The following is a 14,162-nucleotide window of genomic DNA, read 5'->3' on the forward strand; positions in this document are numbered from 1 at the left end:
AACAATACCGCCTCCCTCCCACTGGTGAATGACATAATTGTTAGAACCGCCTCTTATTTGTACCTACCAATAGGTATAATGAACAAAATGCGCTAGAATAGAATAGAATAGAATAAAAATCATTTGTTCAAATAAACTTACATTGAAACACTTTTGAATAGTCATAACATTTTTTTTTTAATCTACCGCTCATTAGAAATGCTGTCTCATCACAAGAAGAACAAGCAAGAAACTTGTGTGTTGCTCTTTTAAATAATTTATTCTTACTTACAATTATTAATTAATTATTATTGCTAATTTGCTCTAGTATTTGTTTGTGGTTAAAGTGTAACCTAAATTATTATTCTGTTACTATTTACCTGTCATAATTCACTATCAGCGCCATAATGACCCTTTAACTTGTCTCTGGGCATGTTTCTCCTAATTTGAGAAGGAATTTAGTCTACATTAACTACCCTAGTAAAGGTGTCAGTATGTGGTTCATTAATATTATAATCTTATTTTAGTAGGATCGTCTGACATTTTGGACATAAAGCAGAGACGTCTTAAATTATTTGTTTATCTACGTAATAGCAATATGAGTCATAATATCATCATCTGCTTCTTCCTTATCCCATTCATTTAGGACCCCAATATATATATATATATATAATAGTTTTTCTCTTACCTTCATAATCCCTGTTCGCAGTCATCTCGTTATTCACTCCCTTTCATGACATATCATGTCAATGTTTAATTCAGTAATATAAGTCAAAATAATGATTTTCTAATTACTTTTCCAATTTAAGAAAAAAATTCAATAGTATACATTTCCCATAAACAGGACTACAGTACCTATTTTCGGGCATTCTCTGCTCTTATAATCACCCACATTCATATGTTTAATTCAGTAATAACATATATCAAAATATTGGTTTTCTAATAAGTTTTCCAATGAAATAAAATAATGTTTCGTAATCGTTACCCATAGACGTACCACAGACAATTCTAATTTGTATATCAATTTTTTTTTTAATTTTCAATAATAATCCCTGACCAAGACAGAGACAATAATATGAAATCATTGTATATTGATAAAATACATAATTCCATTATTTTCACATTTAAACACTTGATGCATAATTAAATACAAACAAGAGGACCGAATACCCACAAGTACCGTTGCACGCGCCAATAATAAAGAACACCGCCACAGCGCCGATATCATAAAAACGACAAATCATTGGTGACATCGTCTCTCTCAAAAACAAGGACGGGACCGGTCAGGGTTGTCAACCGTAAAAGACACTTTAAAATACCCATACCATATAGAGGTTACCAAATCAGTTAGGGTTGTTACTTTTTTTCGGACTACTCTAATGCTGTTGGCCGTAGCTGGCCTTTACAGCTTCGTTAGGGGCGAGTGCAGATGGCACTCCAAACCCGCGGAAGGACTTATGGAGCGGCTGAAGGCCAACTCCTGCCTGACGGATACGACTTTAGTCTGAGGGCACCAATAGGGATTCGAACCTCGGCTCAAGCAGTCGTAATTTCGATCCCCGTTTGAATTGGACGGGGGATCGATCGGAGGGGCGCCCAGGGGCGCCGGTGTGGAGCGCCCGGGCGCGCGCAGGCGCCGGTTGTTACTTGTTACGCTAACTCTTCATATAACAATTAATGATATCCTTGTCTTATCAGCAGGATGGATGAAATGGCAGCAGGTTACGGCAACGACGTGTGACTCGCGTGTTCCCCTTAAGCTTAAGGGGAAAATTTACAAGACCATGATCCGGCCTGCTGTCTTGTATGGATCAGAGTGCTGGCCCATAAAGGCGACGGATGAAAGACGACTGCATGCAACTGAAATGAGAATGTTGAGGTGGATGTATGGTGTGACAAGAATGGATAAGATAAAGAATGAATACATTAGAGGAAGTATGAAAGTGGCACCGGTGTCAGAGAGGTTGAAGAGTAATCGTCTATCGTGGTATGGACATGTAATGCGTAGAAATGAGGATAATATTTTAAGGAAGGTGTTACATATGAAAGTGGATGGTTATAAGGGCAGAGGAAGGATGGATGGACTGTGTGAAAGATGATATGGTAAGAAAGGAAGTAAATAACGCGACGACTACGAACAGGGATGAATGGAAGCGAAAAACATATTACGCCGACAACAAATAAATGGGATAAGGAAGAAGCAGATGATGATGATGTGCTTGTCTTATCATTCAAATTATGAATACGACAATACATATATCTAATTGCAGTAAAAGATCGATTCATATGTTTCCGTAGGACAAAATTTGTTGTATAATCATACTTTGGTTCGAATAATTAGTATTGAATTTTGTTTTCTAAAAACATAAGCAAAAAAGTACATTGTGAACGATTACTTACAAATAAAATCAAATCAAAAATCATATATGCATGTAGGACATTTTAGCCGAACGTCAAATTTTTTGTATTAAAATTTTTTCCTTACCTCTCATCGTTCATTTCTCTTATTTTCTTTCCAAAGAAAATTCTAATTATATTTGTCTGCTTTATTTTTTTTAAATAAAAGACAATCTACTTTTTCTGAGATACATTATATTTCCTTATCAGATTTCGTTAAAATCCATTTAGTTCAGTTAATTCCAAAAAAAGTTATTTGTAACATTTATAACATTAGTATGAATATACCAAAAAAATCTCTGACAATATTCTTTCATACCGTACACCACCAAAAATCTCGTTCACATATAAGGATATCATACAGTTGACAACCCTGGTCGCGGTACAGAATCGTGTCCAATCTAATTTAGAGCGAGCGGCGGGCAGATGAGCGGAGCGATAAGCGGCGCGGGTCGGGACCACGCTGCGTGATTTACTAGATGTGAGGTGCGCAATCTCTTAGTGGTTGTTCAATTGAGTGGTTGAAATCGAGTACATTTTACTGTAGCTATCAGGTTTCGAATATAACCACCTTCTGCCTACAGTGCTTCCTGTAATATGAACTCGTATTAATCTAAGTGCACGACGAGTGGACACTTTGTTATAAATGTTACTTCTTTAATACGGGTATAGTATCTAATTTACTATGTCCACAGATGAATTTATAGTTTTACATTTACTTTTATCTGATTAGGAAAGTCTTTCTTTACATTTAAATAATATTATATGATATATCAATTAAACAATCATTCTCTGTAACACTCATGATTGCCTAGTAGATAATGCCGCTAGTTATTACATCCGCCATATGTACACTTTATTTAACTGCATCAAAAATAAATAAATTTGAATCATGATATTTAAATAATTCATGACTAGCTGTTCTCGCGACTACGTCCGCGTGGAAATTAACTTAATTTTTCTAAAATAAAAGTACCCTAAGGTACTCCTTATTACATCAGCTACCTGCCAAAAAAAGTCCCGTCAAAATCTATCCAGCTATTTCAGAGATTAGCCGGAACAAACAGACAGACAGACAAATATTGTAAAAAAAATTATTTATAATATGCATGTAGTAAAAATGGTTATTACTATACAATAAACACTCCAATTTTATTTATATGTATAGATGTATAGATAAGTGACAGTTTTATATAAAGTAACTCAATCATTTTTATACTTTTACACTTTTATACAATTCGTGCTTATGTTTGTATATATGTTACTATAGTATATCATACTGACTTCTGTATTCATCATACCAAAATATATGTTCAAAATACAGAATTAATATCAATCAAACAACGACTTGACTCCATTTATCTTAAGTTTGAAAACCTAGAATTACAAAAATATATCAAGTACTATTTCAAATTCAAATAATTTAAAAAATCTAATTTCTTTATTAGGTTCTTTATTGCGTTGTAGAAGCCTCTTAAACTTAAAAAATAAATATAATTTTTTCGGGCTACTCTAATGCTGTTGGGCTCAGCTGGCCTTTACAGCTTCCCCACAGCAACCTTCAGCAACCCCGGAAGGACTTATGTAACGGCTGAAGGCCAACTCCCGCCTGACGGATACGACTTTAGTCTGAGGGCACCGCTAGAGGTTCGAATCTCGACTCAGGCCGTCCTAACATCGGACCTCATTTCAATTGGACGGGGTATCGATCGGAGGGTGATCAAAAAGTTATAGCCATGTACATGTCTTTTTGTACCCAGTATAATGTATACCTCATCTCAGCACGATAAATAACTCGTGGCCATAGACAATTAGCGTTCCATCTAGATGTCAACGTATCCAGCGCACCTGATGCGCGGCTTGTACCACTGAACTTAGATAAGCGATTACACCAAACTGCCGTCAGGATCTGGCGACGGTGCGCTGGCTCGTTGTAGGTTTTATCCTAGTCAGTTACGAGAATTTCTTTATCTTGTTTACAAATTAAATGAAGCATTTAATTTGTAAAAAAAAAACAATAACAATATAAAAATAATAAATAAATTTGAGAAATAATTATATTTGCTACTAGTTTAAACTTCCAGTTGGAGTTACTTTATATATATAATTGTGTAGACGAAACAACACTATTTTAAACAGAATACTATAAAATAAAACTGGAAAGAAAATTATATAAAATTGGATAGAGTGAGTGAGTATTGCGTATTGCATATAAAGAGCTGTCTCTACAGATAGCTCTTAAAATTTAAACATACAATTTAATTACTTGTAATTTTATTATGTATTTAATATGTACATAATGTTTTATTCGCTCGTCTTGGACTTTTGTGCTTGCTTTCTTAAATACTATTGATGCACGAAAGAGAGTAGTCTTGAATATAGTACAGATATATGATCCTTAAGGGAGTCAGGCGTCGCCAGCATTGCCAAATTTTTACTGCTAATTCGGGCAAGCCAAACTTTTTGAGTGTAAAAAGCGCGATCCTTAGCGTCAAAATTGAGACATAATGAAAAAACATATATAATTATAATCAGAAGATTTTAAATATTTATCTCCTTATTTAAGTTTGAATTACGATAATAAGACAATAGATGACAAAAATACTGATAGTAATTGTATTTTAATAGAAATAAGATATTTTAAATTAGATTTACCCTATCGGTAGGTAGTAAAGTCTTGTTCTTCTCAGCACGCTACACGAACTGTCGAGTTATCCCCGATAAGCAGGACAGAGCCTGTTGATTAATTTAAAAATCGGGACGTCCCGACAAAATAGGGACGTCTAGCAACGCTGGGCATCGCTGTTATCGATAGATTTTATAACATAAAATCCGTGTAACTGTACAAAGATGCAATGAAACAATTTTAGTCGATACATTGTAACAATATTAATCGTTACACAAAACGATTTATCGGAAGCAATAACATGCGCCGTGGGCCTCGAAATTAACAACTAAATGACTGATTGGAAAATGGTAGATCTCCGTCATGGTGTATTAACACTGAATTGGGTTTGTGTGCCGGTTTTCAGTACATTGTTTATGTCGATCGATAAGAACAACACTATTGCACTGTTTCAGTGTAATAACAATATTATTTCTCATTTTGTGTCACAAAATTATTAATTGTGTATTATTTTAATTTATTTAGGCGTTTATCAAATTCATTTCTCATTTTGTGTCACAAAATTATTATTTGTGTATTATTATAATTTATTTAGGTAATTAACAACTTATTTTCTCATTTTGTGTCATAAAATTATTGTTGATTTTTTTATTTATTTAAGTAATTAACAACTTCTTTTTATACTATGTAAAGTATAGTATAAAATGAAGTCGCTTTCGCTGTAATTTCGCTTATATCTTTTAAATTAAGCAACGGATTTTCATGCAAGTTTCAGTAATAGATAGTGTGATTAAAGGTGAAGGTTATATGTATAATATATGCATATAGGACAAGCGGAGATATTCAAAGATTTGTAATGCATCCAAGAAAAGCCGGTATCACTCACTAGTTATTTAATAAAATGTAAACAAACACAGTATTAAATTACAAGAAAATAAACACAACATTTCCACATATTTGTCATTTCAAAACATGAAATATATAATTAGGAATATGTATTATTAAACACACACATTGTTTATTTATATATGTGTATTATTTTTAAAAACTATATTGGTGTTTTTTTTTATTTACAGATGAACCAAAAGTGCAAAGTTTGTGGAGAACCGGCGGCAGGGTTCCATTTTGGCGCTTTCACCTGTGAAGGATGCAAGGTAAATAAAGTTGGATAGCATATCATACATACTTGCTATGCTCGCGGTTTCACTCGCGTTAAATTTCAATAAAAAATATAGCCTAGGTATTATTCTGATGATAAGCTATATTATTGTAAAGTTTTATCATAATCCGTGCAGTAGTTTTTGCGTGAAAGAGTAACAAACAGCCATACTCGCAAATTTTCGCGTTTATAATATGATTAAGATTATTATGTATATTAATATATTCAAATAAAATAATTTGTTTGTGTTAGAGAGATTGCACCGTACTGTAACGGTCAGTCGTTGATTTTTTTGTATTTTTTATATCTATAGAATGGTATTTATGGTCATATGGAAAGTGGTAACTGTAGCACTACTTGTATACATGAGTATGACTGTTTATATCGGAACAATCACACTCATGAATTCGCACTAGGGATCGAACCCGCCACCATCGGAAGTAAAGCGGTGTGCTTAACCACTAGACCAAGACCGTCAAATTAGATTATTTCCGTAAATAAAATCACAATCTGATTTATATTTTTAAATGGATTATTTAACACTTATTGGAAATCGATTAAACATAACCATTGCTGCATATTGACTGATAAAAAATATTTCTGAATAATCGATTAATTGTGATAATTGCTACGATTCCGATTTGAATTCGATTCGTCCTCCGAGAACTAGATCCTCGTAATCCTTTCTGATATAATAAACCTTATATTAAACACTCACAAGGAACATTTTACAATAATCGCTCATTAGATATCGCTCGATGTCCGGGAGATACGCTTCAATAATTCGACCAGCACGCAAAAAATCCTATTTTTAATGTTTGTAATTTATAGAGTTCCGTATTTGAAGTATTTAAATAATTGACGCGTATTCTTAGTGACTTACTACACCGACATGAGGGTCGTAAGTTCAAATCTAATCGCAACTAAAGAAAAGATTTTGTGTGATTTTTTTTGAGACTACTCTGCGTAGGATTCAAATCTTGGCCTCTGTATGTGGAGTATCAACTCATTCATTAGTCGTCAACGTCCCTACCTATACTATCTAGCATTATACTAGTTAAAAAAATTGTACAAATAAAAGAAATGTAGATGACTTTATGTACCGCAAAGATCAAAAGGCAACCAAATCAGCCTAAAGCTACAGATAAATCTGTAACGCTGACATTGTATTAGCTCCTGTAACTAATATATTTACTAATATTATAAATGCGAAAGTAATAAAAAATGAATTGCTGTTCATTAGTCCCGCTAAAACTCGAGAACGGCTGAAGCAATTTGGCTAATTTCAATCTTGAAATATTCGTCGAAATCCAGGGAAGGTTTAAACGGTGATAAAATATGAAGAAATTGGATAGAGAATAGTAAAAATAAGAATTTTATTTTCACATACAAACTGTCAAGTTTTGAAGTTTAGCTTATTTCTTTTTTTTTTTTATTTATTAGGTCTACAAAACTGGATGTCTTACATAGTACATAACTTAATACACATAAAACAAACTATTTAAGTAACACATCCTTCTAGATGTAGACACAGCATGCATAACTTAATTTTTACACACACAAAATGACACTATACAATAATAATTTGCATTAATAGAGAATTATTTTATAAAGCTTTCTTGTATTTCAAGAAAATTACAATTTAATGTTCTAAACGCATCCTGTGTTTAGAAATAAACTCATCATCTGCTTCTTCCATATCCCATTTATTTGGGGTCGGTGTAATATGTTTTTCTCTTCCATTCATCTCTGTTCGCAGTCATCGCGTTATTTACTTCCTTTCTTACCGTATCATCTTTCACGCAGTCCATCCATCTCTTTTTCGGTCTTCCTCTGCCCTTATAACCATCCACATTCATATGTAACACCTTCTTTAAAATATTATCTTCATTCCTAGAAATAAAGTCGTTTAGAAATAAACTAAACGTCAAAATTCCTATAATTCTAAGGCGGTACGGAGTTGGCGGAGTCAGTAACGAAATTATTATTATTTTTATACTCTTAATCCTGCACTCTTTGCACGCCCCGTATTTGATGGCGTAATAAATTCGCAACTACATCAATGCGAGTGGAACAAACCGACAATAGTACTATTGCGCAAACGTCGCAGGATCCACGGTCAGGCGGCTGCCTGCTCGGACATTTGACAATCCAACCAGATTCAGCTTGATTAGCATTCGTTTTAGACCAGCGGTCTTCAACATTTTATAACTCAAGGGCCAAAAACATTTTTATTCTGCACACCATAGATATTTTTATAAGGATTTTTTTATTTGATATTAAATGCACTTTTTATTAGTTCATTGTTGTCGTTATTGAGAGTGGGCCAATGCTATTGGCGGGCCGCAGAAAACACACCAGCGGGCCGCGGGTTGAAGACCCTTGTTTTAGACGTAACACCAATCAATAAATACGCAATAGTTATCATTCAGATATAATAGATATCATCAGATAGCTGTTCCCGCGACCTCGTCCGCGTGGAATTTAACTTAATTTTTCTAATATAAAAGATTTTTTCTAAGATAAAAGTAACCTAAGTTACTCCTTATTACGTCAGCTACCTGCCAAAATGAGTCCCGTCATTTCAGAGATTAGCCGGAACAAACAGACAGACAGACAAAAGTTGTAAAAATGTTATTTTGGTGTATGTACGGTATTTATATTCATATGCATGTAGTAAAAAACGGTTATTACAAACAGACACTCCAATTTTATTTATATGTATAGATAATATACATATAAATAAAATTGATTATTTAGGTAGTACGTTAAATGGAGATTAGGTATTATTATTATTGTTTTTTTTTCTCTATTTATTTCCTTGTGTAATTAGTGTTTATAAATGTGTGTAATTTGTATATTATCTTCCTAAGTGGGTATATTGGGAGACTGTACAGCTCACTTAGTACGATGTAAATAAATAAATGGAATGGTGCTACCTGCCTGCGGTAACGGTTTACGCTGGCGGGACACCAGTAGAGGATGATAAGATAAGCATGAGGTCAGGTCAGTTAGCCCATCATGACATATTCATCATTTATTTCAAGCAACTCTACGTTATTAGACGGCCTCGGTGGTTTAGTGTTTTAGCACACCGCTTTACTTCCGATAGTAGTCGGTTCGATTCCTCGCACAGTACAAGCATTTGTATTTGAGTACGATTGTTCGTATCATCTTATCGTCTGAATGTAATCTATGTATACTATGTATGTATTTACGAAAAAAATCAATGTATTTGTATCAGTAATCTAGTACCCATAACACAAGCTTTAGCTAGCTTAACTTGGGACTATATGTTGCTGTGTGAATTGTGCTAAGATTATTATTATTATAACTTACATTCGATTTAACATTACATATCATAATATATATATATTACGATGTTATGTTACAAAAATAACAAAACAAAATAAAGAAAATTGTTAGAAAAGATAACTAAATGCTTACTCGTATATATATTTGTGTGCCACAAACATAATTTTCCCAGGATTATAAGATAAGGTCCAAGTTTGCTTCCCACATCCAACTAGCACTTGCCAACTTTGTACATAATTGAAATCGTATCTGGATAACGGAGTTGGCTTGCCAAGCTTATCTTAGATCTATTAATGTAGCAATTAAACGATTCTTTCAGGACAGTTAATAATTATAACATTACTGTAAGTAATGTTAAACGTCGGATACAAGGAGAAACATTAAAATGGGGATAAATATCTTGGAGACATAGAGGTATAGTGGTTATTAAGTATAAATATACAGCGATATATAATGTGTAGTGGATGAATATTGCAACAGTGCGAACTGGTGGCGTGCACCATTAACGTTGCTTGTAAATATATACGTGAACACAGATATATGTAATAGAGGGGACGTATTCAAAACTAATTATAATAATAATCTAATAATAATTATATAATAGTAATCAACGTCTATGTGACAGACTCGACCCATTGGCTTTGCGGCGAGATATTGCATCTCTGTGCATTTTCTACCGCATATATCACGGGGAGTGTTCTGAGGAATTGTTCGGATTAATACCAGCTGCTGAGTTTCACCACCGTACCACCCGCCAGAAACTGAAATACCATCCTGATCATCTGGATGAATGGCGGTCTTCCACAGTACGGTTTTCTAGAAACTTTTTGCCTCGCACAACCACATTGTGGAATCACCTTCCAGCAATGGTATTTCCGACCCGATACGATATTGAAACCTTCAAGAAAAGAGCTTATTCCTTTTTAAAAGGCCGACAACGTACTTGCAATTCCCCTGGTGTTGCGGGTCCTCATGGGCGGCGGTAATCACTTACAATCAGGTGAGCCCATGCTCGTTTGTCCCCTGTGTTATAAAAAAAAAAATCTCAGGACAATTCACACAGCGCCATCTATCTATCTAACACACAGACCTAAGTCAAGCTGGTCAAAACATGTGTTATAAGTATTAGATAACTGATACAAATATATAGATATTTTTTTCATAAATACCTAAGTCTCAACTTCATTTCCCAACAGATGAAACCTAGCGAACACCCACTAGGTTCATAATTGAATGATACACCTACCTGCGCTAAAGGTTTACGCTGGCGGGGCACCAGAGGAGGATGATAAAATGAATATGAAGTCAGGTTAGTTAGCCATAATGGCAAATGGCAATTTACCACGATACAAAACACGGAAGTCCACCTGACATGGTACATTAATAACCCTCTTCTTTCTGACGTTAAGTTATTAAATGTTTATTTTTTATACCACGATGATACCGATCAAGCATACTGTTGAGAGTGTTATTTAATTTTCTATATACTAATTCGAATGGACTTTAGTGTTATTACCAATAAGAATATGAATACATTTCTTGGTGTCCGCTGGAGCGTAGTGAGAATATTTCAGCTAATTTTCAACAACTAGATTGAATATTATACAGTATTTTAAAATATCCACTTTATATTTGCGAAAACAATGTTAATATGTATACAATTATTTAAATCGTTAGATATATTTTTTCTTCGGCGGGTAGTTGTACAGTTATAATATAGCTCCATAAAATTTTAATATATTTAATTGTTTTCTAACTTACATAACAGTATTTTCCTAGAAGTGTATTACTAATTGTCTAAAGTTTAATATACAGTGTTAGCACATCATTACATGTGCTAAATAACTAAATTTATGTTATGTAACTATTATGTTAATCATAATGTACCGCCCACATGAATCTCTGTTTGCCCTATGGTTGACTGGGAGAAAATGCCTCTAGGTGTTAAGTCCGCCATGTGCACCTTTATTAATGTATCTGTGCATTAAAGTTTAATAAATAAAAATAAAAATATATTACTGTATTGTTTTCTAATTTATAAAGTAAATTATAATGGCAGTAATAGATTACGAGTTCATATTTGCTGCTTTCTACTGGGTTACACATTAGAAAGACGCTCATTCAATATAATGTACTAATTACTGCTTATCATAAAACTCAATAAATAATATAATCAGTTAAAACAATAAAAAAATGTTAAAAACAAGTTATTTAAATTACATAATAAGTAGTATAATATACAGAAGAATATTTTTTTCTCTACTAATGGTAAATGCATTATGTATATTAAACAATTAATTGCTGTCGTTCTATTTTTAAAAATCAAATGTTAATTTTATGATATATATTTCTTAAACAATAAAATGACTTGCCCGCTCTACAGCAACATCTCTGTGATAAAATAACATCGGCATAGAAACCAAAGGTTGGTCATGGTGTGCGATTCAGAAATCGTATGTTTCCCAACTCCGGTAAGATCACAGCCCGTAAAATGACCATAGACCAAGTATCGAAACAGTTAAACATCTCTTTGAGAGCATTACACAAGTGTTCCGATAAAAAAGTGCATTAGGCATAGACAATCCGGGTAATAGATTAGATAATCCTGGATATTATATGCTCCATCTATTTTCAAATTAAGCAGAATCTCTTTGGGAGCATTACACAAGTGTTCCGATAAAAAAGTGTATTAGGCATAGACAATCCGGGTAATAGATTAGATAATCCTGGATATTACATGCTCTATCTACTGCAAAATTAAGAAGAAACTCTTTGAGAGCATTACACAAGTGTTCCGATAAAAAAGTATATTAGGCATAGACAATCCGGGTAATAGATTAGATGATCCTGGATATTACATGCTCCATCTACTGCCAAGTTAAGCAGAAACTCTTTGAGAGCATTACGCAAGTATTCCTATTAATCCTGACAGTGCATTAGGCATAGACAATCCGGGTAATAGATTAGATAATCCTGGATATTACATGCTCCATCTACTTCCAAATTAAGCAGAAACTCTTTGAGTGCATTACACAAATATTCCGATTAAACCTGACAGTGTATTAGGCATAGACAATTCGGGTATTAGATTAGATAATCCTGGATATTACACAATCCATCTACTTCTAAATTAAGCAGAATTAGTATTATGACTACTAAACAAGTGTTTGTAATACTTAAATAAGTTTTTTAAGTGAATTATAAAATGTTAGTACTGGCATAATGCCAGTGAGCTCATCGTGACAAATACACGAATAACTTACCACGATGGCTTCCATTCCAGGAGGAACCACATGAAGGTCTACCTGTCATGGTTCTTTACTAGTAATAGGTTTATTGTTCAACATTACTAACAATCCCATTCCCCTCTAGATTCATTATTAGAAATTTATTAGAAAATTCAAAGATCATTTATTCATGTAGGACATTTTAGCCGCTTATGAGCGTCAAGTTTTTACATTATATTTTTTCCCTACCGTCCAGTTCGGTATATAAATCCAATTGAGAAGAACTGGGAAGGAACTCAATTGAATGACTTTTTTTTTTAAAGCCAGTTAATTTACAATGTATTTTTGTATAGGTGTCTATGTCTAACATTAAATGAAAATCCCGTGCATGAACAACTATTGCCATGCGTCATTCAAGTAATCGTTTATTTCACCGAGCACCATACTTTGTAAGCTGTGTTTCGGTTATGCTTAGGCACTAATTGGTAATTTCATTACAGGATCATAGACATAACATCTTAATTCTCTGGAATGGCAACACCAATGTTATCACGGGCCCATAACCCAAGCTCCGCTTAGCTCACAGCTCTACATGGCGTTTTATAATTTGTCCCGAGCTATTTTTATGATAATTACATAAAAAAAACAGTTATCATAATATTTCAAAGCTACAATTTAAGCCTAATCCTCGAGCGTCATATCTGTAAATACAGTAGCGTCAGCAGCACAGTCGGTCGTCAATTTGTCTGGCGGATCGCTAATTACACGTAGCCCTGCGCAAGCGCACCGTTTGTATGTAAATCTGTGAAGCGGCGCGCGCGCATGCAATTGTTAGTATTTTTATGGCACAGGGGACAAACGAGCTTATCTGATGGTAAGTGATTACCTCCGCCTAGGAGCACCCGCTATATCAGAAATACTACAAGTGCATTGCCGTTTTAAGAAGGAACAAGCTCTTTTCTTGAATTCTTGAAGGTTTCAATATCGTATCGGTTCGGAAATACCATTGCTGGAAGGTGATTCCAAATTGTTGTGCGTGGCAGTTTCTAGAAAACCGCACTGTGGAGGACCGCCATACATCAGTATTTTAGTTCCTGGCAGGTAGTTCGGTGGTAAAATTCAGCAGCTAGTATTAATGCAAGTAGTAGATACACTTTTACTGCCTGTCAACTGCCTATGGTGTTAATTCCGCCAAATGTACTTTACTATATTTTATATTGTGTGCATTGAAGTTAAATAAATTATTGTCAGCTGTCAGAAGCATTGTCAGCTGTCGATCTCGTGGTAAACACAACTCTTAGCATGTCCACAGCTCCCTATCTATATTGCATTATTTAAACAAGTATTTCAAATTGTCTTCAACAAAATCGCAGATATCATCTACAAGTCATTTTATTTATTCGACAGTATAAAAAACGTGTATATATATAGTGTTCAAAATCTACCCTATACCATCGTA

The 14,162-nt window shown here is 34.0% G+C and overlaps 1 protein-coding gene across 1 annotated transcript in view; it reads left to right on the forward strand.

Moving 5' to 3' along the window:
* LOC131845608 (knirps-related protein-like) overlaps positions 1-14,162 on the forward strand; it is a 109,460-nt gene that overhangs the window by 77,870 nt on the left and 17,428 nt on the right. Inside the window, exon 2 of the mRNA XM_059194686.1 lies at positions 6,079-6,156. Coding sequence (XP_059050669.1) covers positions 6,079-6,156 — 78 coding nt within the window. The remainder of the gene's footprint in view (positions 1-6,078; positions 6,157-14,162) is intronic.

This window comes from Achroia grisella, unplaced genomic scaffold (genome assembly GCF_030625045.1).
Source record: "Achroia grisella isolate CSIRO2021 unplaced genomic scaffold, CSIRO_AGI_Agris_v1 utg478, whole genome shotgun sequence".
In the NCBI taxonomy this organism is placed as follows: domain Eukaryota; kingdom Metazoa; phylum Arthropoda; class Insecta; order Lepidoptera; family Pyralidae; genus Achroia; species Achroia grisella.